Here is a 24,178-nt window from a genome sequence, read left to right as displayed (position 1 = left end):
ACTTAATCAGCCTTGCAAAAAGTTAAACCATAGACATATACTTTGAAAATGCAAATTAAACCATTATTGAGTAATTCCCAATATCCAGGAAAAAAGTGCTTGTAATGTACTATTTAAAAAACAAAGAGGCTGGGTGCCAGTGGCTTACTTCTGTAATGCTAGCTACTCAGGAGGCTGAGATCTGAGGTTCAAAGCCAACCCGGGAAGGAAAGCATGTAAGATTCTTTTCTCCAATAAACCATCAGAAAACCAGAAGTGGTGCTGTGGCTCAAGTGGTAGAAGGCTCGCTTTGACCTGAAGAACTCAGGGACAGCACTCAGGCCCAGAGTTCAAGCCCCACGACTGACAAAAAACAAAAACAAAAACAGAAGAAAATACTGTAGTTATTCCTATGTAAAAATCATGCTTCTTAAAAGCCTGGAAGGAGACATACCAGTCGAGTGACAAGGTGGACATGATGACCTCTGCATTCTCTTGACACACTTTTCTGCCTATATTATTTTTATCATCAGAAAGTAGTACAGTTATATTAAAATAAAAGCTTGTGGAGCATTTGCAGCAACATGAGAAAATGCTCACGGTATCATCAATGTAAGTGAAAAAAGCAGCTACAGACCAAATACAGCATGCGGCACAGTGTGGAGAAACCGAGCGGGGAGAGACACCAAGGACACACCTCCGAGGGGAAACTGTCACTGTCACTGTATCTGCCAGTGGGGCTTTGGATGACTGCTGTTTCCCCCTTTTTACTTTTCTGTGTATTCCAGGATTTCAACACTGAGCCCGTGTAACTTTTATTGGGAAAATAAACCTCGATAAATTTAAAAAAAAAAAAAGGTGATTAGTATGGCAGAGGTATGTCTAACACAAGCTATCCCCAGCCCAATGTAAACAGTATGCTAAAACCAAAGCAGTACCACAAAACAGAACAAAAAACTCTATGAGAAAAGAAATCGATGGATGGGGAGGGTCTCAAACATCCACAGTGATGTCCCTGGGTCACAAATCTACAGGTAAGTGCTTTATGTTCTATAAAGGAACATGCATTGCTCCTGTGAGGTGAAAAATGAGATGAAATAAAATCATTTAAACTAAAAATGACTTACTTTGAAAAAGAGGTATAGCCCCAAGAGTGTGCAGCTGGCGATGATGGGGAAGCGGGCGGCATCCCGGCTGGTGATGGTTTCAGGCATCTCCGAGGAATTCTAGAGGAGAAAACAAAAGGGTCCCTGAGCTGGGGCTGCAAGTCTGGCCACCGCAGCTGGGGAGTGGTGGAATGTGATGCTTTCTTTCTTCCCTTTCTGTTCCAGTCCAGTTTAGTGCCTTGGGCCCCAAAGATTTTGCTAATGCTTTTCTCTCTTGTCTACACCATGGGTAAGACACACCCATCTCATCATTCTGCCACTGAGATCTGAACCTAGAGTACAGGGCACCTGTGGAGAAGAGCTGAGACAATGGAAATTGTGACAGCTGATCTCATAAAGAGAACTGTTTTTGAGACAGGGTCTTGCTGTATAACCCAGGCTGGCCCCCAACTCTCAATCTTCTTGCGGGCTGGGATTATAGGTGTGGGCCACCTTACCTGGCTTCCATGACCAATTTTCTAATACGTCAGCTAGGAGGAAATATGATTAGTCTTTTATACAGCAGTCAACAAGTAATAAGCAGAGTTAAAATAAGCTAACGAAACTAACAAAAGCTAAAATTGCACAAAGGAAGACAAGAAGCAAAATGTAAACTTAAAAGAATATGACTGGGAGATTTGAGTACAGTAAAAATAAAGCCACAATTAAATTTATGACAGCAGATGTCACAGTTGGCAAGAATGTGACTGTGGGTAAAGAGCTGACAGAGGATAAATATTTACATGAAAAAGAACTGAATGTAACCAAAAATAACCCCACTATTTTGAGGTGCTGGTGGCTCATGTCTGTAATCCTAGCTACTTGGGAGCTAAGATTGGAAGGGTAGATGAGGTTTGAGGTCAGCCTGGACTGAAAAGTTCACCAAAACCCTTTCTCAAGGGTGAGGCAGAACCCATGGCTGGGGGAGGAAGTGAGATCCTATTTCAAAGAATTACAGCCCAGCCGGGCGCGGTGGCATGTGCCTGTAATCCCAGCTACTCCCAGCTACTCGGAAGGCTGAGCCTGAAGGATCCCTTGAATCCAGGAGTTCTGGGCTGCAGTGTGCTATGCCGATTGGGTGTCTGCACTAAGTTCGGCATCAATATGGTAACCTCCCAGGAGCAGGGGGAACACCAGGTTGCCTAAGGAGGGGTAAACCGGCCCAGGTTGGAAAATATTACAGCCCAGCGCTGGTGGCTCATGTCTGTAATCCTAGCTACTCAGGAGGCTGAGATCTGAAGACCACGGTTCAAAGCCTGGGGGTTCAAAGCCTGGGCAGGAAAGCCCATGAGGCTCTTATCTCCAATTAACCACAAGAAAACTGGAAGTGGCGCTGTGGCTCAAGTGGTAGTACTCACCTTGAGCTGAAGGACAGTGCCCAGGCCCAGAGTTCAGGCCCCATGACTGCCCCCCCCCAAAAAGAATTAAACCAGTTTCACAGATTTTATGCTAAAAGACTTTAAAATGAAAGCTCATTAGTAATAGTATAATCCTGGTTTAAATTTGTATTTGAAAGCTCTTTTTTTCCTTTTTGTTGGTCATGGGGCTTGAACTCTGGGCCTGGGCGCTGTCACTCAGCTCTTCAGCTCAAGGCTAGCGCTCTACTACTTGAGCCACAGCACCACTTCCGGTTTTCTGGTGGTTAATTGGAGAGAAGAGTCGCACAGGCCTTCCTGCCTGGGCTGGTTTTGAACCATGATCCTCAGATCTCCTATGTAGCTAGGATTACAGACACAAGCACCAACGCCCAGCTTGAAAGCTTTTTACTTACCTTTTTTTTTGGGGGGTCCAGTCATGGGGCCTGAACTCTGGGCCTGGGCACTGTCCCTCAGCTCTTCAGCTCAAGGCTAGTGCTCTACCACTTGAGCCACAGTGTCACTTTCGGCTTTTTCCTTTTTGTTTATGTGGTGCTGAGGAATCGAACCCAGGGCCTCATGCATGCAAGACAAGTGCTCTACCACTGAGCCACTTTCCCAGCCCCTTTACATACTTTTTATACTAGGCAGAATCCTTATTCCTTAGGGGTCAGCAAGTGTTCCTACCGTGTAAGTGCCACACTGTAAGTGCCAGTCCTGGGCCTTAAAACTCAGGGCTTAGGGGCTGTCCCTGAGCTTTTTTGCTCAAGGCTAGTGCTTTATCACTTGAGCCACTTCTAGCTTTCTGCTGGTTCTCTGGAGATGAGTCTTGTGAGCTTTTCTGCCCATTCTAGTTTTGAACCATCATCCTCAGATCTCAGCTAGAATTACAGATATGAGCCACTAGCAAGAAGCTGAAGCTCAGCTTCAGCTGCTCATTTTTAGTAATTCAAGTTAAAACACACCAAGATTCCATTTATCATCTCCCAGAGTACAAAGAATCCTACACTACTAACAAAGTTGGTAGGATGTAGGGGAAGAAAGGGCCAACTGGTCTGTTTGTAGAGATAATTTGGCAATATACATGAAAACCACAAATGTACACACACACCCTCTGAGCAAGCAATTCCACTTCTGGGAACTTTTCCTGAAGACAGAAGTTACACATATGCACAAAGATGCATATGAACTATACCTGAGAAACTTATTCATTGCTGTTCTGTAGTCATGTGAGAGGCTATGATTATCATGTGTAGGGCTAAGGTAGACTGTTGCCCCAGGAGTCATGGGGACAGCTTTTCCAGGAGGTAGGGTGGGAGAGGGAAAACAATACTGGCCCTGTGGGGTTGGTTTCCTTCCCTCTTTTCTGCCAGCTCCTGGTTTCTGCTTTTGGTGGTGGTAGTAGGAATAAGGCAAGAACCTGCTTACTTCTGCATCTCTGGAACCTTAATATAGTGGTATGGGTCAAAAAATCCCTACCCAGCTCCTGATCTCTAAGTGTTTCCAGGCAGGTAGGCTAAGACCTTAACAGGTGAATAGTCTAGTACAGTGCAGCAGACATGAAATAAGACAGAAAGGCATACCAATGCAATACTCATGGGAACACTCAGCAGTGCAGAGCACACCGAGGCCAGAAGGCCCAGGCTCCCAGCTGTGCTTCTGCCCAGCTGTAGGACTCTGGGATGCTGATCTTCTCTCTTAGGGCCTCAGTTTCTTGGCTGCAAAATGAGTTTTAAGGATTCCCATTTACGTTAGAAGCACTTAGCACCTGAGTAATCATTCGAGCTGTACATGCTATTTGTATTATACACAAGAGCATCACTAGGAAGCAGAAAAAACACTATTTCTAGTCACAAGTGACTTGAGCAGATGCTACGTAAGGCCTTGAAAGCTCAGCAAAGGGTCTGGTGTGGAGCAGGAGCTAGATAAACAGAGTCGAGTAGTTTATGTACAAGGAGGTGAAGCATTTACTAGGCAGAGACCTGTACATATAGAAATACAGGGCTTGAAATTAAAATAGGACTTTGTGGCTTCTCAGCAAACCAGTGCTGTGACTCACTTCCACAAATTTCTTTCAGTGCAGCCCATTATTCAGGCAGGAAGAGGTCTGATATTCGATGACAAACAAGGCTGGCCAGATGCTTCACCAAGCAGAGGGATCTGGTCTCTGCGGGTAATTGTTATAAATATCTTATGCTGCAGTGTTGAGTCAGAATGGAAGATGTGGGATCTGACTGGCAGGGACAGTAATGAGGGTATCACTGACTGAAACGTTTTCATGTGCTACACACTGCTTTGGGTGCTTTACAAGATTTCATTCTCATAAACCCTAAGAAGCAGGTACTTTTGATAGACATGAAAATGGAGTCTCATAGATAAAGTAACTTGCTTAGTGAAACATGGATGGGAGCAGCAGACCCAGGATTCAAACCCAGGCAGGCTGGTTGCAGAGCCTATGTAAGCTCCTGGCTACTATTTACTAGATGAGCTCCATCCTTAATGTCTGGAAATTTCTGATGGGAACTTGTGAGCAGATGATGCTCAGAAAGCTTGTAACCTTCCTGAGGAACAGAACCCCAAAGGTAAAGAAGTTACAGAAATTCTGTACATAATAACTTGGACTTTTAAACCAAACCAAACATACTTAATTCAAACAGCTCTTGAAACACAAAACATAATTAGAGAAGGAGGGGAAGAGCGAGGAGGAGGAGACTGACATATAAGCAGAGGTAACCATAGCTTTCTGGACCTTCAGTTATCAGGGCAGAAGCAAAGGAAGACAGATGCCTGACTTCAAGCTATTGGCAGAGCTTGAGGTCTGAGAGTGCTGCTTCCAAGCCATGCCCTAGGAACCACCTGTAATGCCTGAACCATTCTATTCCTGTCACCCCAGCTCAAGACCCTAGGGCCCCCTCTACTTAGCCCTCCAGTCACTTACCTTGCCACAGTTCTGCTTCCTGAACATTTCCTGAATCACCTCCTTCTCACAGTTGGCCCAAGGCTGTCTTCACCTCTCCCTCCCCCATCAGCTGGGAGAGAACTCAAAAAACCTGTCTGCAGCACTAGCCTGCTTGAAAACCTCCACAGGGTGTACTATGCAGCTACTAAACAAGCAAGGACTCTGCTGCTTGCTGAGGAAACTGTTAACTCTATTGTCGACCATTGTCTGTCTCCCCAAATCAAGTGGCATGAAATGCACCAGAAGGGTTTGTTACCAACATGGGGGAGCACTCCTGTTGTCTGATTCTGAATCTTCATTTCTCACATGTTCCCTAGGGGTACTGAGGCTGCAGGTCCAGGGCCTGCTGAGAACCAGCACTCTAAACTGCGGGGCATGGCAGGTACCACACAGCTGTTAAAGGGCATGACCAAATCTTATGAACTGACAGGAATGGATCTTCCACATGTATTTGGTGAGAAAAGCAAGGGCAGAAAACAGTGTATAAGAAACAACATGCAAATTATACAGCAAAAATGGGTAAGCATACGTCTATTTGTTTGAAAAGGTACAGAATCCCTGTGGATTGGATATCGTAAGACACTGGTGACAGGCTGCCACTGGAGAGGGAAGCTGGGCAGCTGGGGTGGGAGTATACTTTCACCCCAGTATATCTTCTGAATTCTGTAACCAGGACATTAGTCATTCATCCTCCATGTAATTGGAGATAAACCTATCACGGAAAAATGACAAGCTGTAGACAAGCAAGTACTGTATAATCTACTTTTATAAAAACGTCTCCCCACATCTACCTTCACGAGCATGTACCTATTGTTTGTATTTGCACAAGGAAGAGTTCTGGAAGACAGGCTGACATATACTCAGTGCAAGTATATGTGCCCAGTATCTGAGTCCTGGGTTTAATAGCCAGCACTATAAAAAAGCAGCTGTGGAAGGTGGCACACAGGCAGCTGAGTGGGGTCTCACTCCCACAGCTTTTCCTTTAAACTCTGGCACTTGAATATTTTACAAGTGAGTAGTAGTTCTGTCATTACTAAGGTTAAGTGCTGAGCTGCCTTCAGGATTCTTTTTTCCTCACAAAGGCTTCCAGCTCCTTGAGCATCTTGTCACCAGGTCCCTCTTTTTGTTTCTTATCTCACTTCTCATTGCCCTCATATCCATGCAAAGACATCTTCTGCCTCTTCCAGAGGGTTGGAATTCACTGTACTTAGCCAGTCACATCTGTATCTTGTTCTAGCCATTGCTGGTGCCTAGCCCAGGGACTGGCATAGAAGCCGATGCCCTGTCCTCTTAGCTGAGGGGCTCCTCTGTAGAACCATTCTGTATGAATTAGTGCTTGGGTGGGATTCTTCTGACAGAATGGAGAGCCCCTCCCAGGCCACTTCTTCCCAACCCCCTGCAGGCTCCACCTTCTCCCCAGGATTTCACATGTTTTTCTTGTTGTGGACACTTTGACCCCGAGGGGAATTGTCCTCAGATGACCTCTCAGCTGGCTTTGGGTCTAATACCAGTGGGAATCCTAAATTCTTGGGTCCTCTTTCTGTCAAATGACTCAGGGTAGACAAGGGAATGATTTTTGCCTGTCCTTTCCTTGGCCCAAATGCTACTTGGGTGGGTCTCCACAGGCACCTATATCAAAGATAACATTTTGGTCTAGCAGTAGACACCCCTGGGTTCCACTATAAAATGGGAGAATGCCCTTTAGAAGTCATTCTTAGAGGAAGTGGTGCTGTAGCTCAAGTGGTAGAGTGCTCACCTTGAGCTGAAGAGCTGAGGGACACTGCTCAGGCCCAGAGTTCAAGCCCCACGACCAAAAAAAGAAGAGAAAAAAGAAAAAGAAGTCATTAAAGAGACAATAAAACTGGCTCTGCCTGCCACATTCAGGTGCTGTAACCATCCAAGGGTGTGTAATGGTTTCACAAACTTGAGAATATCCTGGTTACTTGGGGGCAGAAAGCCACCAGAGTGGTCAGGTCCTTTGTAGTTTCAGTCTTCCAACCTCACTGCCCTGTAGGAGATGCCTGGGGTAGATGGTTAGAGGTGAAGGTTGTCTTCTGTTTATTCCATCTCTGCTCCATTCACACCAGCTCCAGCTGTTCCCTGAATTGCTTTCATCTCTCTGGCTTTCCTTATTTTCTGTTTAGAATGCCCCCTCCTGGCTGGAATTCTACATCTCCATCATGGCTCACACCTGCCTCCAGCACAAAGCCTATTTACTCTGCTGCTCAGCCCTGCAGTGCTGCTTGCATTTCAATCACAGACCTGGTCACCCTCTCTCATCTTTACTCCTGGGGTGTCCAGGCTCTGACTTCTCATCTTTACACCTCCCCAACACAAGGTAATAGTGGAAGCACAGGCAACACTGGTGCTGGTGCCTGGTAGGTGTTTTTTTTAAAGATGAGTGACCCATTTACTCAGTCTGGGAGCAGCTTAGACTGGACTGCCTAGACTTGTGCCTTGCTGCACCCTCTCTCCCTCTTTGTTCTGGTCTATTTCAGAATTTTTTCTTCACTAAATGCCTGATAGGCCTTGTAGACAGGCTGAGACCACCTGAATTCCACTTAAAAGAGGCAGAAGAGAAAGAAAAATGGGTCATGCGGGAGCCTCTCAGTTGAAGCCCTGTCACTCTTGTGTCTTCTCTGCTCTTGGGATGAAAGGTGGCAACCCTAAGCCACTGCACAAGTTGGGTAAGTGTTTGGAGAGTTTCAAAAGTGGTAGTTGCTCTGTGTGCCTGCCCTCTCTGGCTAAGGGCAGCTTTTGCTTGGGTCCTCTTCAGGTCTGGTGGGGGAGGAGCAGGCAGCACATTAAAAGGCTGTGGAGGAGAAAGTGCCAGGAAGCAAAAAACAATTGGCCCAATAGACTATGGAGGGCTTAATACAGGGAAGAAGTAGGGACAGGGAGGATAGGAAGAGGGTGGCAAAAGGTGGAAGATGCTGGAATCCTTTTAATATCCAATGGGCCAGATGTCAAGGAAGGCCAAGGAAGGAGCCTAGCCCAGTGTCACAAGAGGCCAGCAGTGGCTCAATCTCTATATGCAGATAGACGCAACTTGGGAGAGATTGTCTTAAGTGGGATGAAGTAAGGCTAGAGGTAGGCTGGGAACAGGGTTAGGGGTTAGGAATAGGACCTGTGATTTGGCTAGAAAAGGTCCAAATTAGGAAGAGGAAATCAACAGTGGAAGGGGTCTATGGTTAAAAACTAGAAGACTCAGGTGTCAATTTCTGAGGAGCCAGCTGCCTGGAATGGCTTCCAGACATTGAAACAAAAGATGGAAGGCTGCTCTGGGCTGGGGATAGATTTCTGGGTTTTGTTTTTGAGGCAGGGCAAATGCCTGGTCTGGGAGTTGTAGGTGAGTGAGCAAGGTGTCACGATTCTACGGATGCCTCGGGATGGCTGTGGATGGCAGAATTAGCCCTGGGTGGGGCCTGGCGGGGCCTCATATAGACAGAGCAGAAAAGATGGGAGCCATTTAATTCTCAGGTCGTCCATCGGGTCCACACTGGGCTGACCGGAAGCTGGGAACAGTAAGGGGAGAATGTCTTGCTTGCTGGCCCGGCCACAGAAGGTGGGGCCGGTCTGCCCGGGCCCGGTGGGCTCCGAGCAGTCTGTCGCAGTGTGAGGGTGGGCCGACAGTGTCCCCCAGTGCGACGTGAGGCAGACAAGAGGGATGTGTGAGGGTCCACGCGCACGCGCGCAGACAAAAACCATCTCCTATCTGAGGAAGATGTCAGGACCCAGCAGGGCTAGCTTCGCAAGGGTCCGTGGCGGTGGGATCCGAAGTGGGGGGTGGGGTGGGGTGGGGTGGGGCAGGGTGGGATGGAGTGGGTAGAAAACGCTCGGCGTGGCCGGCGCCGCCCCTACCTTGCCGCGGGCGCAGCGCACCGAGCGCAGGGCGCCGAAGAAGATGGGCAGCAGCGCCATGAGCAGGAGGCTGCCGTAGGCCAGCGCTATGCCCTCGGGCGTGGACGGCGGTCGCGCCGTGCCGTTGGCCGGGCTAGGGGTCTCCGTGCTGCCGTTGTGTGGCTCGCTGGCGGCCGAGTCCATCGCGAGGCTGCGCTCGGGCTCCGTCTCCAGCTCCGGCCGCCGCGGCAGACACGCAGATGGAGGGAAGGGCGCTGCGGGGAAAGCCACGTTCCCCTAAAGAAACAGGAAGTGACGTGCTTCTCTCGCCGGCGCGCGCAGCGCGCACACCCGTACGCGCCCGCACGCACGCGCACGCGCTCGCTCGCACATCTCCCCGCCCGCTCGCCCTCTAGCGGCGGTGGTTGGTAGGTGGCCGGTTGCTAAGCAACTGGCTGGCAGTCGGGAAATGGGAGCTCTGGACCATTAATGGCCGGCGTCCATCTGAGAGGCCCCCAGGGACCAATTCTCTAGTCCTAGTTGGCTTTATTTTTATTTACTTTTTCATTCCTAGGGTTTCTTACTCTCCTAATCCTTAAGAATCTGTTCATTATTCATCCATGCATTCTTCACATAGTCCGTTGTTTCTTTGCTTCTTGAATATTTATTGGGTGTCTCCAATATGTGGGGCATTCACATAGCATCTGGGGACACTGACGTAAATAATGCAGACAAAAGCTTGCCTCCATAATCATGAACACTGCATGTTGGTGCAGGGGAGGGGATATTGAAAAGACAGATGAACAAAATAAAATATAAGCTCTAAACTATAACATTTTTTTAAATTTTATTTTATTTTATTTGTGAACAAACTGTACAGAGGGGTTACAATTGCATGGGCAGGATAATGCGTACATTTCTTACCAAGCATTGCAGCCTCCTCCTTTGTTTACCCTTCCCATCCCTTCCCAGCCTCCCCCCTCCCCCGAAACTATAACATTTTTTTAAACATAAAGATGTTAGTGTGTAATTATATGTTACCTTGCATATTAATGCAGATAAATTAAGCAGAGCAACAATAGAGTACAGAGTGTGTGGGGTCTGCAAATGAGTCAGTGCCTGCTTTGTGTCCAGCAATAATGAATCTCTTACCAGTCTGTAACCTTGTATAGTGATAAAGCGCTGACTCCAACTCCCCCAATAATTTCTCTCTCTCTCTCTTTTTTTGGGTCCGTCATGGGGCCTGAACTCTGGGCCTGGGTGCTGTCCCTCAGCTCTTCAGCTCAAGGCTAGTGCTCTACCACTTGAGTCACAACGCCACTTCTGGATTTTTTTCTGTTTGTGTGGTGCTGAGGAATCAAATCCAGGTCTTCATGCATGTAAGGCAAGCACTCTACCACTGAGCCACCTTCCAGCCCCAATAACATCTCTTTATGGGGGAGGGGAAGGGTATTATAAAATAGCCAGGCTTGGACTCATGATCCTACAGTTTCCCAAGTGTTGGGTTATAGACACTGATGAATTCAGCTCCACTCCATGAATATTTATTGGATGAAGGAGTATCTCATTTGATTTTCACAATGATCCTTTAACACAGGAAATTCCTAGGCTCATGGATATACTACAGTAGAGGTAGTGGGCAAACTGGAGAACCATGCGCCTTGCATGTTTCTAGCACTGGAGAGATTGTGGGCCAAATAGTGGAGAACACATGCCTTCCAGCAACTTGACAGTGAGCCAACTTGGAACTTGGAAAGAAAGAGCCACCATCCCCCAGTGTAGCTCTAGTACACATTGAAAAGGCTCAACACATGTCATCTGGCAAAGGAGAAATATTTTGCAAAGCCCAACTCTTATTAGAGAGTAGGCAAAAAAAAGTGGATTTAGAACTGAGAGGCAATAAGTTGATAAAAAGTACATATGGTAAAAAAAAATCACAAGGCTAAGAACAGGCTTGGAAGGTAGTTCATGCCAGGCACTGGGCCAGTAGTTTTATGCATATTTGCTTTGATCCCCAAAACATCTGTAAGAACAACGGATCACATTTTACAAATGACCCTTAGCAAAGCCAGGTTGCCCACCCAGGTCATGAAGTCAGCAGTGGAAGAGCAGGGACTCAAACTCAGGTCTAGGGCCTCCAGAACCTCTTCTCTTCCCATCATCCCAGCTATCAGAAGGCTAAAGAGTTTGGACCAGAGAGAATGACGGAGTTCCAAGCCAAGTAGTATAGTTGAAGCTCTTCTCTTCAATAAGGTGGACATGGCCTGAATGGGTGGATGAATTCAGTGGATCTTAGCATTTCATCCATAATTCTGGCCATAGAATCTGCCCAAGAGACAGGCTTCATGGCTCAGCGTTTCCTCATCTGAAATTGGAAACACCTCTCTTTACTGCTGTGTTAAGCCCTGGATTTAGTTTGGCCTAGGGCTGGTCTGGCATCTCTCCTTACACTCCAGGAGATTGTGAATGTGAGCCAGGGAATCCAGGGTCTGACCCAAGTTCAGAAAGTTTCTGCCAAAGCTTCTTCTGGATCTAGGGTTGGATTTCTGGTTTGATATTCCTTGGAGACAGGAGTAAAGCAGTCAAAGACTTCCAAGAGGAAGTTTCCTGTATAGGGTTACTTTATGGGAGATCTGAGGTCAAGAATGGAGCCTGAGGTAGTTACAATAACAAGCAAGGATCATTAGTGGATGCTAAAACCTAATTGAGATAGATGGACACTGATGGCTCACAGCTGTAATCCTAGCTACTCAGGAGGCTGAAATTTGAGGATCAATGGTGTGGGTTTTTTTGTTTGTTTGTTTTGGTCAGTCATGGGGTTTGAACTCTAAGCCTGGGCGCTGTCCCTGAGCTCTTCAGCTTAAGGCTAGTGCTCTACCACTTGAGCCACAGTTACGTGCCCCGACCTTATGCATGTGAGGCAAGCACTCTACTGCTGAGTCATCTTCCCAGGCCCATGGATCCAATGGTGGTTTGAGCTAGCCTGGGCAGGAAGACTGTAATCTACAATTAACCACTCAAAACCTGGAGGTGTCACTGTAGCTCAAGTGGTAGAGGGTTAGCTTTGAGCATAGAGAGGCTCAGGGACAGCCCTTAAGCCCTGAGTTCAAGCCCCACAGCTGACATAAATAAATAATAAAACCATTGAGAAAAAGGTAATTGTGTAGTGAGATATCCACAAAGTCTTCAGTTTTAATCCACGGATAATTTACTAATTACAAAGAGAAGTTTCTCTGAAATGGGGTAATCTGGTTGATGCTCTATTAACGAAATAATTAAAATTAATATCACCAATAATGGGACAAAAAGATACCTTGTAGACATATCATCTATGCAGTGCCAAGCAGGCCAAACATGTTTTACCTGCATCTACTCGTGAAGAAAGACCAGGAAAAATCAGAAAAAAAATCCAGATTGTGACACATTTTACAAGAAATTAGCTGGGACTTTTCAAATATGTCAGTGCCCTAAAAGGCAGGACCAAAAGGGAAGACAAAACAAAACCTCATAGAGATTGTTGTAGATGAGAGCAGATTAAAAGAAATGATCAGATATCAGATGCAATACATTTGCATCCGTTGCATCCTGGATGAAAACCTTTTTTTTCTTTTTTCCCAACTCCTGGGGCTTGAATTCACAGCTTATGCTGTCATGGGCTATTTTGCTCAAAACTAGTGCTCCACTTTTACCTCTTTGGTGATTAACTGGTGATAAGAATCTCATAGACTTTCCTGCCTGGGCTGGCTTTGAACTGGTATCCTCAGATCTCAGCCTCCTAAGCAGCGAGGATTACAGGCAGGACAACAATCAAAACAAAAAACAAAAAAACCCAAAACAACAGAAAAGCCAAGCCCTAGTCACTTACATCTGTAATCCTAGTTACTTAGGATCCCAGTAGAGATGTGAGGATTGAGGCTCAAAGACATCCAAAGCAGAAACTCCCTGAGACTTTCTCTCTAATTAACTAGCAAAAATGCCAAATTGGAGACCTAGCTCAAGTGGTAGAGCATCAGTCATAAACAAGTAATCCAAAGGAAAGCTCGAAGCCTTGAGTTCAAGTCTCAAAATGGCAAAAAAAAGAAAAAAAGTTCTGGAGGGAAAACTTCAGGCAATTAGAGAAATGTAGATATGGATTGTTTGTTAAATAGTATGATTACATCAGTATAGAATCTCTTATGTGGGAGGGGCTGAGAAGGTAGCTCAGTGGTAGAGCGCTTGCCTTGCATGCTCAAGGCCCTGGGTTCGATTCCTCCAGCACCACATAAGCAAAAAGAAAAAAGCTGGAAGTGGCGCTGTGGCTCAAGTGGTAGAGTGCTAGCTTTGAGCTGAAGAGCTGAGGGACAGCACCCAGGCCCAGAGTTCAGGCCCCATGACCGGACCCAAAACAAACAAACAAACAAAAAGAATCTCTTATGTGGGAAAGATTGAAGCCTATGTTAGCCTAGGCCTAAAAACAGGAAATTCTATCTGCAAAATAACTAAAGGAGAGAGTCGTGGGTGCATAGCTCAAGTGGTAGAGCACTTGCCTAGCAAGAGCAAGGTGCTGAGTTCAAACTACAGTATGATCATGAATAAATCACAATTACACCAAGACAAAGGAGCTAAACTATGACTGTCCTGCCCAGATCAGGACACAGCATCTCTGTGAGTGTGTACTTGTGTGTGACTTCTCATTGATGCCTGGTATTCCACAGTGAGCATCTGGGCACATTTCGTCTATCTGTTCCTCAGTGGACACACAGCTTCTCACTCTGACACATGTACATGTATGTGCACGAATATATGGACACTGTGGGAAAATTGGGATGTGTTCCCTGATCAGCCTGTATGAGAATTTCTCTAGGCCTATAGGACATACCACACATAATAACTTTTAACCTCTAGAATAATTTTCCCAAAGGAAATCTAAGCCCATATAAGGCATTATGAGGGAAGAGATGTTTTATCCCTGTTATACAGTTTGTAATGCTCCGGTGATGTTGGTTCCATCCTGTTGGAAGTGGGGTTGTTCAGGGCAGGTGGAGGGGGTGGAATATTAGGCAGAAGGACCAATATCATTCATTGGTATAGAAATAAGTTTTGTTTTTTTTTGGTCAGTCGTGGGGCTTGAACTCCAGGCCTGGGTGTTATCCTTCAGCTCTTCAGCTCAAGGCTAGCATTCTACCACTTGAGCCATAGTGCCACTTCTGGTTTTCTGGGGATTTATTGGATATAAGAGTCCCAGCTGGCTTTGAACATCAATCCTCACATCTCAGCCTCCTGAATAGCTAGGATTACAGGTGTGAGCCACTAGTGCTTGGCTAGGAATAAGTGTTGTTGTTTTTTGTGTCTGACACTTAGACTTAGTACCAGTGCTTTCGATCATTGATTGGCACTCTACCAACTGAGTCATGCATCCAATCCCACAAATAGACCTCTGGCCTCAACAGATTAAAAAAAGCAAACTATTGCTTCCTAGCTCATTTTCTGGAAAGCATTAAGAAGACAGTTTCATCTGGACTCTTTTTTTCTTTAACCAGTCCTAGGGCTTGAACTCACGGCCTGGGCACTGTCCCTGAGGTTCTTTTGCTCAAAGCTAGTGCTCTACCACTTGAGCCACAGTGCCACTTCTGGCTTTTTCTGTTTATGTGGTACCAAGGAGTTGAACCTAGGGTTTCATGTATGCTAGGCAAGCACTCTACCACTAAGCCACCTTCCCAGCTCTTTGACTTTTTTACTAGTTAGTTGGAGGTAAAATTCTCTCAGCCCTAGGCTGGTTCCGAACTGTAGTCCTCAGATCTCAGCCTCCTTAGTACTCCCAATGACTAGTATTTTCTATTTTGAGACTGTGGTGAATGGAATTATTTTCCTCATTCCTTTTCAGCCTCTTTATTGTTACTGTATACGAGTATATACTGATTGTTGAGTGTTGATTTTTTTTTTTTTTGGGTCCGGTTGTGGGGCCTGAACTCTGGGCCTGGGCGCTGTCCCTCAGCTCTTCAGCTCAAGGCAAGCGCTCTACCTAGAGCCACAGCGCCACTTCCAGCTTTTTTCTTTTTGCTGATGTGGTGCTGAGGAATCAAACCCAGGGCCTCATGCATGCAAGGCAAGTGCTCTACCACTGAGCCACCTTCCCAGCCCCGAGTGTTGATTTTCTATCTTGCTATCTTGTCAAAAGTGTTTATGAGACTTACTTGTAGGTTTGAATCTTTTTAGTGTAGGACCATGTCATGCACAAATAGAGATAATTTGACTTTTTCCTTCCCTATTTGAGTTACTTTTAATTTCTTTTTTTTTTTTTTTGGGTCCGGTCGTGGGGCCTGAACTCTGGGCCTGGGCACTGTCCCTCAGCTCTTCAGCTCAAGGCTAGCGCTCTACCACTTGAGCCACAGCACCACTTCCGGCTTTTTTTCTTTTTGCTTATGTGGTGCTGAGGAATCGAACCCAGGGCCTCATGCATGCAAGGCATGTGCTCTACCACTGAGCCACCTTCCCAGCCCCTTAATTTCTTTTTCTTGCCTTAGTGCTATGGCTAGAAATTCTGGTACTGCATTAAATAAGAGTGGAGAGAATAAATTCTTGATTCAGTCTTGACTTTAGAGGAAATGATTTTGGTTTTCCCGTATTTAGTATGACACTGGCAATGGGCTTGTTACATATAGCCTTTAGAACGTTAAGGTGCATTCCTTCTTTTTCTTTTTTTCTTCAGAGCTTTTGTTATAAATGATGGTTGAATTTTGTCAAATGTGTGTTCCATTTCAATTGAGGTAATTGTGATTTTCATCTCTGATTCTGTGTATGTGCAGCACTATGTTTGTTGATTTACATATGCTGTTGGTATACATCCTTGCATCTCTGGGATGAAACCAACTTGATCATGGTGTATGATATTTTTAATGTGTTGCTGAATTCAATTTATGAGTATTTGATTGAGATTTTTTTGCATCTGTGTTCATCAGAGATTGGTCTATAATTTTCTCCTTCCCCCCACTTTTTTTTTCTTGTCATGACCTTGACTGGTTCAGAGCATGAGTTTGGTAGCATTCCTTCCCTTTCTAGTTTATGGCAAATTTTGGATAGTTTAGGTGTTAGTTCTTCTCTGAAGGTTTGGTGAGTTTGGCCACGAATCCATCTTTCCTTTGGATTTTCTTTGTTGGGAGACTATTACTGCTTCAATCGTATAGCTTGTTAAAGATCTGTTTAAGTGGTTTGTTCTTTTTGGTATATTTTTGCTAGACCAAACGCATCTAGAAGCATCCATTTCTTCTAAATTTTCCAGTTTATTTGAATATGGTCTTCCTTTCTTCCCCCCCCCTCCCCATTTTTCTCTCTCTCACTTTTTGGTGCCGGGCTTGGGGCTTGAACTCAGGGCTTGAGTGCTGTCCCTTAGCTTCTTTTGCTCAAGGCGAGCTCTCTACCACTTGAGCCACAGCTCTACTTCAGGGTTTTTTGTTTTTTGTTTTTTTTTTTGCAGTTTTTTTTGTTGTTGCAGTTTTTGTGGTTTATTTAAGCACAAATAAAAGGTGCATGTGAGCCATCTATTTGTTTTCTTCACTGCAGCATTGGGATTGGTGACTCTGATGGCCAGCTGAGCTGTTCTTTCCACGATGGCTTTTCAGTTCTTGGAAGAAACATTGTGGGTGATCTCAGAGCAGTAAGACTTGTTGCACGTGAGCAGCACTTCCAGCTCCATGACACTGGGGACCAGGAACTTCAGGAATCCCCTGGGCAGCATGTGCTTTGTTTTCTTGTTGCTCCTATCACCAATACTGGACTCAAGATCTGGCCCCTGAATCTCTTCCGCACCCTGTTATCAATGCTCCTGGGTTTCTGCCAATTAAGCTCAATCTTGACATGGGGTGGGGGTGGGGGGGTGGGGTGGGGGGGTGAGGCTGGGAAGGTGGCTCAGTGTTAGAGCGCTTGCCTTGCATGTATAAGGCCCTGGGTTTGATTCCTCAGCACTACATAAGCAGAAAAAGCTGGAAGTAGCACTGTGGCTCAAGTGTTAGAGTGCTAGCTTTGAGCTGAAGAGCTGAGGGACAGCACCCAGGCCCAGAGTTCAGGCCCCATGACCGATTAAAAAAAAAAAAAGGCATAGGTCTGACTGGTGGTGGATGAACTTCTTGGTCCTCTTTTTGATGATCCTGGGCTTCACCAGATGTCTGAGGGCGGCCATGATGCTGAGAAGGAGGAGATGGCAGCCACCTCTGTACTTTCCTGCTCAGGCTGGCTTCAAACCATGACCCTCAATTTTCAGCCTCCTGAGTAGGATGATAGTAGTAAACCACTAGTATTTGGCTGAATATAGTTTTTCAGAGTATTCCCTCATGATTTTCTGGATTTCATTGAGATTTGCATCTACTTCTCTCTCTCTAATTTTATTAAAGTTGGTCTTTTTCTCTTCCTTTTAGTCAGATTGGCTAGGGCCTTATCAGCCTTATTTTTTTTTTCAAAAAACTAACTTATTTTTCTTCATTGATTCATTGTATAGAGTTTTTTTTTAAGTTCAAATTTTGTTAATTTCTGCTCTAATGTTTATCATTTTAGTCTGCTAATTTTGGGGTTTGGCTTCTTGTTTTTCTAGGAGCTTTAGGTATATCATTAGGTTATTTATTTGAGCTCTCTCTCTCTCTCTCTCGCTTTCTCTCTCTCATTGGTCATAGGGCTTGAACTCTGGGCCTGGGCACTGTCCCTCAGCTCTTCAGTTCAAGGCTAGCACTCTACCACTTGAACCACAGCCCCACTTCTGGTTTCCTAGTGGTTAATTGGAGATTAGAGTCTCACGGACTTTCTTGCCCAGGCTGGCTTTGAACTGCAATCCTCAGATATCAGCCTTCTGAGTAGCTAGGATTACAGGTGTGAGCTACCAGTGCCCGGCTTCTCTCTCTCTCTTTTTAATGTAGACACTCATAAACTTTCTTCTTAGTGCTGCCTTTGCTGTATCCTAAAAGTTTTGGAAGACTAGGCTTCCATTTTCATTTGATTCTAAGAACATTTTGTTATCCATCCTAATTTCTTCAAAGATCCATTAGTCATCCAACAATGTCTTGTTTACTCTTTATATGTTTAAATATTTTCTGTAGCTTTTACTTTTTCGGCTATTGGGATTTTAACTTGGGGCCTTGTGCTTGCTCAGCTTGCTTGCTGGACTACTTGGTGCTGGACTACTTGAGTCATATATCCAGTCCCATTTTTTTGCTAGTCATTTGATTTATTTATTTAGTTAGCCAGTTCTGGGGCTTGAACTCAGGGCGTTGGCACTGTCCTTGAGGTTCTTTTGCTCAAGGTTAACATCTACCACTTGAGCCACAGCACCACTTCTGTCTTTTCCCATTTACTTTGTACTGAGGAATCAAACCCAGGCTTCATGAATGCTAGGCAAGCACTGTACCACTGAGCCACATTCCCAGCCTGCTAGTCATTTTAAAGATGGAGTCTCATGAACTTTTCCTGTCCAGGTAGGTTTCAAATCACAGTCCTCCAGATCTCATCCTGTTGAGTAGCTAAGTTTACAGGTGTGAGCTACTGATTCCTAATTGGGTCTAGTTTTTATGTATTTTGATTGGAGAGTTAAGACTGTCAATATTCTGTGCTAATTTTGAAAATATTGTTGTTTATATAATGTTTACTATGTTCATCTAATGGTGTTTATTCTTTCTTGCTTTTTTGGCTGTGTGTGTGTGTGTGTGTGTGTTCCTTTTTTCTTCTTTTTTTTTTCTTCTTCAGTCTTCAGGTTTGAACTCTGGGCCTGGGAGCTGTCCCTGAGCTCCTTGGTCTCTACCACTTGAAACACATTGTCACTTCCAACTTTTTCAGTGATTTAGCTGGAAAGAAGAGTCTCACAGACTTTCCTGCCAAGGCTGGTTTCTAACTGCTATCCTCAGATCTCAACCTCCTGAGTAGCTAGGATTACAGGTATGAGCTACTGGCACCTGGTCAACTTTTTTTTTTTTTTTAAGATTTTTCTATCTTTATTGAATTCCTATTTCAAATCATAGAGTGTCTTCTTCGTTTAACTCACCTTGTGATTTTGTTATTCTCTAATGAACACAAATCACCACTACTGCCTCAGTGTCTTTAGATCAACAGAAAAGCAGAGACTATCTCATGATCTAGGAAGACTTTTTAATGGAGTCTTCAGCTTCCTCTTCTTTTCCTGGGGAGCAGAGGAGAGGAACTCTTCATTACATTTCTTTGGTTAACTTTATTTCTTTGTGGTTTTCTGCCTTCCCGCAACTTCCTTTGCAGTTCCTGGCTCACTTCCTCTCTTTCTTCAGGTGCCTCGCTCGAAGGCCTCAGGGTGGCCAAAGCTTCTGTTACAGGATCTGGTTCTGAGGTTGTCAAGGATTTATACTGTCTCACATAGAGCTGAGAAGGGCTGGAATGCGGGGATGTTAGTCATAGACTGTTCACTTCACACATACCTGGGTGAAAGTGTCTTTATCTTGAGGTTGAGATTTTACTAGGGAGGGAACTCTGTGTATGTGTGGGAAGGTATCTGAACAATCTGCTTGAGGAAAGATGAGACTCTGAGTGTCCTGGCTGGCAGGGCTGAAATGGAAAATCTGCTTTGTATTAGAAGGGAATAGGAATTCAAGGGAAGGAGAAAAATAAGGCAGAAAAGGGGGAAATCTAGGAAAGAGAGAAGCCAGTGAGATGTCCCGAGGCTAAGATTCCCCAGCAGAGGGGGGAGCTTTCACAGTGGTGGGGGCCTGAGCACCTTGTTTGTGAGCACTCTGGGGTCCCCCCTCTGCAGAATGCCCGGTGGGTGGACTATATGAACGCCCAACAGAGATTCCTATGTCATTCAACACCAAGGAGCTATACAAGGAAGAGTGACTCAGTGGATGCCATGGACCCTTTAGTTTCTGGGTTGGAAATTCATTGGCTAGAACCAGAACGAAAGTGAATAAATAGACAAAAGAAGACATGGTGGTTGCTTTTTTTTTAAAAATAAGTTTTTTATTGTGAAAATATTGTACAGAGGGGTTACAGTTACATCAGCAAGGTAATGAATACATTTCTTATAAAGCATTGTTGCCTCCTCCTTTGTTTTTCTCCTACCATCCCTTCCCTCCCACCTCCTCCTACACTCCCCCCATGGTGGTTGCTTTGATTAGGGTAGAGGCTGTGGAGACAGAAGTGAACTTGAAGATCTGAGTTCAGAATTCTATAGGAAGTAGAATTGAAAGGGCTTCCCTGATGGGATGTGAGGGAGGAGGAAGCGTGAAGGCAGAGACCTGCATTCCTGAATTGATCTATTGGATGGTAAGGTAGGAAAGACTGAATCAAGACTACTCAAGGTTGACCATCTGGAATAGTTTCTTTGGGAGGCAGCCATTACCCTGATTCAATACCCTCTCCTGCCGGCAGAGGGCAATCTAGGCCATTTAACCGACTCAGCCCCAGAGGTGTGGCTGTGTCCTGCATGGTCCAGAGAACACCAGCTGTAGGGAGGCCACAGTCTGGTTTGTAGAAAAGCAATAGGCCTCCTCTAAGACTCAAACTCAGCCTTTGACTTGAAGGCTGGCTCCATCTGGAGAACTCTGGACCTGTTCATGTTCAAGACTTTTGGCCAACCCAAGCCAGGTCATCTTTCTTGGGCTATTTCAGCAGCTTCTTAATTATTCTTCTAGAGTTGCTTCCATACCATACCTCTCTGCTGGAAACCTTCAACCATTCTCCATTGTCCTAGAGGGAATTTACTGTTTCTTATCATGTACTGCATTCTATGTCGTAGTCCAGCAATTTCAGAATAAAAATATGCATATATGGCTTCTCATGCATATTCGGAGTATCTGGCAATCTTGGCCTGTGTTTTCATGTGGGATGTGCTAATATTTATTCAATACCTACAAATGTCAGGCATTATCCTAAGTACTTTCTCATGGAAAACTGTCGTACCTACCAGTAAAAATGTTATTTACTTTCACAGTTAAGGTATAGAGAGGTTATGTGGTTATGAGGATTCATAGCACTGAGGTTTGAGCAAACAACAGTACTGGGATTTGAACCCAGGTAGCAGAGCCCTAGAACACAGGCCCCAACACACTAGGCTACACTATACTTTGGTGAGCTAAGTTGTGGTGCTCCTTTTAGGTAGAATAACTGCTCTAAAATAAAAAACAAAAACACCTTTTTTAAAAAATACGTGTGTGTGTGTGTGTCTGTGATTTTGCAAACTCTTGGTATAGAGAAAGACAGTGCTTTGAAGGGCAAGAACATGACAAGAGAAAGGTGCTAGTAGAGACTGTGAAGGGAAGGAAGGCCAGTGGGGTCCAGTGGAGTACAAAGAGATGCCAGACTCAGGACAGAGAGATGGTAGCCTGCGAGGCTGGACCTAAGGCCTCTTGATACCAGCTTCCAGCAAGGCTCCAGGCCCCTTGCTTGGTTTGAAAGCAGGGACCACTGGACTTTGGGTACCATTGAGAAGCGGGGAAGTTGGTCAGAGGCTTCCAGTGGTCCTGATCCTTGGCAAGGTGTAGCCTTCAGTAAGAATGGAGATCAGCTTTCTCTCTAGCCTAGAAAGATGGGGGTTAGAGTAAAATTTAATTTGGTTTTGCGAAAATAAAGAACTGAATCTGGGCGCCAGTGGGTCACACCTGGAATCCTAGCTACTTAGGAGGCTGAGATCTGGGGATTGTGATTCAAAGCCAGCTCCAGCAGGAAAGTCTTTGAGACTCTTATCTCCACTAAACTACCAAAAAATCCAGAAGTAAACTTTTGGCTCAAAGCGGTAGAGTGCTAGCCATGGGCACAAAAGCTCAGGAATAGTGCCCAGGCCCTGAGTTTCAAGCCCCAGGACTGGCAAAAAGAAACAAACAAACAAATACCCCCCCAAAACCATGAATATTTTCTTCACTACTGAATTAGGGGGTTAAGATTTACATTGGAGATCACAATTTTGTTCTTTTTAATTAAAAAGTTATTTCTGTTTCTATGAAATTGTCATCTTTGGGTTCTCTCCCTGATTAGACTGTGAACCCCTTGAGGATGGGATTTTTTGTAAGTCATGTTTGCACTGTGTGTCTGCTTTCCAGAAAGTGCCAGGGGTATACCAGATGCTCAATAATCAACATGAGAATTACAATATACCTGTGTATCTGGGCTTCCCTCCCATGCATTGTGCTCCACATTTACATGTCCAAAAGGGGATGAGGCTCAGAGTAGGGCAGAACAGAGGCTTTGGACTTCCTAAGCACAGAGCTCTTGCCACAGCAGGGCTGTAAGGTCTTATCTGGCATTACAGTGACTGCCCCAAACCACTCCTTGATTGTGAGCACAGGGCTTGAGGGCCGGCCACTGGTGGTCATTTCCGCTGGAGGGCAAAGGGTGTCTTCATGGAGCTCTAGCTAATGTGCAAGCCCCTGTGATGACTCCTCTGATAAGTTCCCAGGAGGACGAGCTGGCTGACAGGCAGCCAAGGGTGAGATGCCGTGGGAAGGAGATCCTGACTGAGGCCTGGAGGAATGTGGGAAACCCCAAGCAGGCGGGAAAGCAGGACAGGGAATGGCAGGGGCAGGGGCTGTGAAGCCCTGGACTGGGGACTCAGGAAACTTCGACTCCCTATCCTTTCTCATTCAGAGCTCTGGTCTGGGTCAGGGCTGTGGAACAGACTTGCTTCTGGGTTTATCTTAAAGCTCTTGAGTGTCAGGAACCAACTGGTAGCCTGGGGTGGTGGTTGCTATGGTAACAATCTCTGCACGATAGTGGCCAAGGAGACTGTTGCCATGACTACGGAGGGCTGCCAGGTACAAGAAGCAAGTGATTATTAGCTATCAGTTCTGTCCTCCAAACAGGTTCCTACCATTCCACCTCCTCCACCATTCCACTATTTTTTCTGCTGGCATTTGACGTCAGGTGTCAGAGACCTGTGTTCTAATGCCTTGTCTTCTGTGGACAGGCTGTGTGACCTGGGCCAGGTCTCCCACACTCTGGGCTTTAGTGCTCTATCTGGAGAGCTAAACAAACAAACAAAAAAAGAATGTATAAGGTCCCCCTTCTCTGCTACATTTCTACCGATCACCTTTAAACAGGAAACAGTTGTCAGCGAAAGGGTTGATTCCAGGCGTGATGTGAAAAATTTCAACAGTTGTCCTGGGGGGTCACTCACTGAGGCCCCCACATTCCTGCGTGGCCCTGCTGAGGTAGATATTACTACCCATTTGTGGCCTCAGGGGTCCCAGAGGAGAGTCCTGAGCGTCTCTTAGGCTTTGGGGGTACTTGGACTGCAGTCAGGACAGGGTTATGTACAACTAATTGGTCTGATTTAAATTCTGGAACAACAAGTATGCCTGTGTCTTTGTACTAACAAAACATCAGCCTCGACTGTGTCTTTAAGGGTGGAGTTGTGGGCACAGCGAGTCTGCAAAGGTTTTCTGGGCAGAGGGGCACACTGATGTCATGGAGCTCAGGCTCCTTCCGCTGTGGCTGATGGCTCTCAAGGCCAGCCCTGGTTGGGCTTTCTGCATCCATCCCTCTTCCTAGTGGCCGCACCCTCCCTGAGTCAGCTGCATGCCAGCATTTCCCCCGCCCCCCCCCAGCCCCCTGAGAACCCAGCTTGCCAGCTTCAGGGTTTCAGGGGTGGCTAATGCCCAGTGAAATGGGCAGAGCATGGCAGGGGCTGGCAGAGTGGGTCAGCCTGAGGAAGGAAGGAAGCAAGGGAGCTGGGGACGCCTGCCTTGCTCCCAGGAGATCAGCCCCTGGGCTAATGCCAGATCGTTCGTTCGTTGGCCTCTTGGATGGGCCAGGGCCCTCCCCTCCCCCTCTGCAGGCCCACTGGGAACCTCCCCTTTGCCTCTCCCAGCAAGACTTCACGAAGTTTCTTGGATGGAGGAGGGATGTGGCTGCACCTCCTCCCTGAACGCCTTCCGTTCCCAGCCTGAGTCTCAGCCAGGGCTCCTCAGGAAAATTGGCCGAAA

The 24,178-nt window shown here is 45.9% G+C and overlaps 1 protein-coding gene and 1 pseudogene across 2 annotated transcripts in view; both read right to left on the bottom strand.

The window, feature by feature from the left end:
* The window catches only part of Hm13 (histocompatibility (minor) 13), a 46,374-nt gene extending 36,772 nt beyond the window's left edge, over positions 1 to 9,602 (bottom strand). For both annotated transcript variants that reach the window (XM_013010875.1, XM_013010876.1), the window contains exons 1-2: positions 9,300 to 9,602; positions 1,107 to 1,205 (exon numbers count right to left, since the gene is read on the bottom strand). In XM_013010875.1, the coding sequence (XP_012866329.1) occupies positions 1,107 to 1,205; positions 9,300 to 9,482 (282 nt within the window). In that variant the 5' untranslated portion in view covers positions 9,483 to 9,602. The remainder of the gene's footprint in view (positions 1 to 1,106; positions 1,206 to 9,299) is intronic.
* Positions 9,603 to 15,066: 5,464 nt separating this feature from the next.
* Positions 15,067 to 17,458, bottom strand: LOC105981474 (annotated as a pseudogene).
* Positions 17,459 to 24,178: the final 6,720 nt, after the last annotated feature.

Source organism: Dipodomys ordii, unplaced genomic scaffold (assembly GCF_000151885.1).
Source record: "Dipodomys ordii isolate 6190 unplaced genomic scaffold, Dord_2.0 Scaffold13, whole genome shotgun sequence".
NCBI classification, from domain to species: Eukaryota; Metazoa; Chordata; class Mammalia; order Rodentia; family Heteromyidae; genus Dipodomys; species Dipodomys ordii.
Note: the sequence above shows the minus strand (reverse complement) of the source record. Positions and strands in the feature narration are given on the sequence as shown.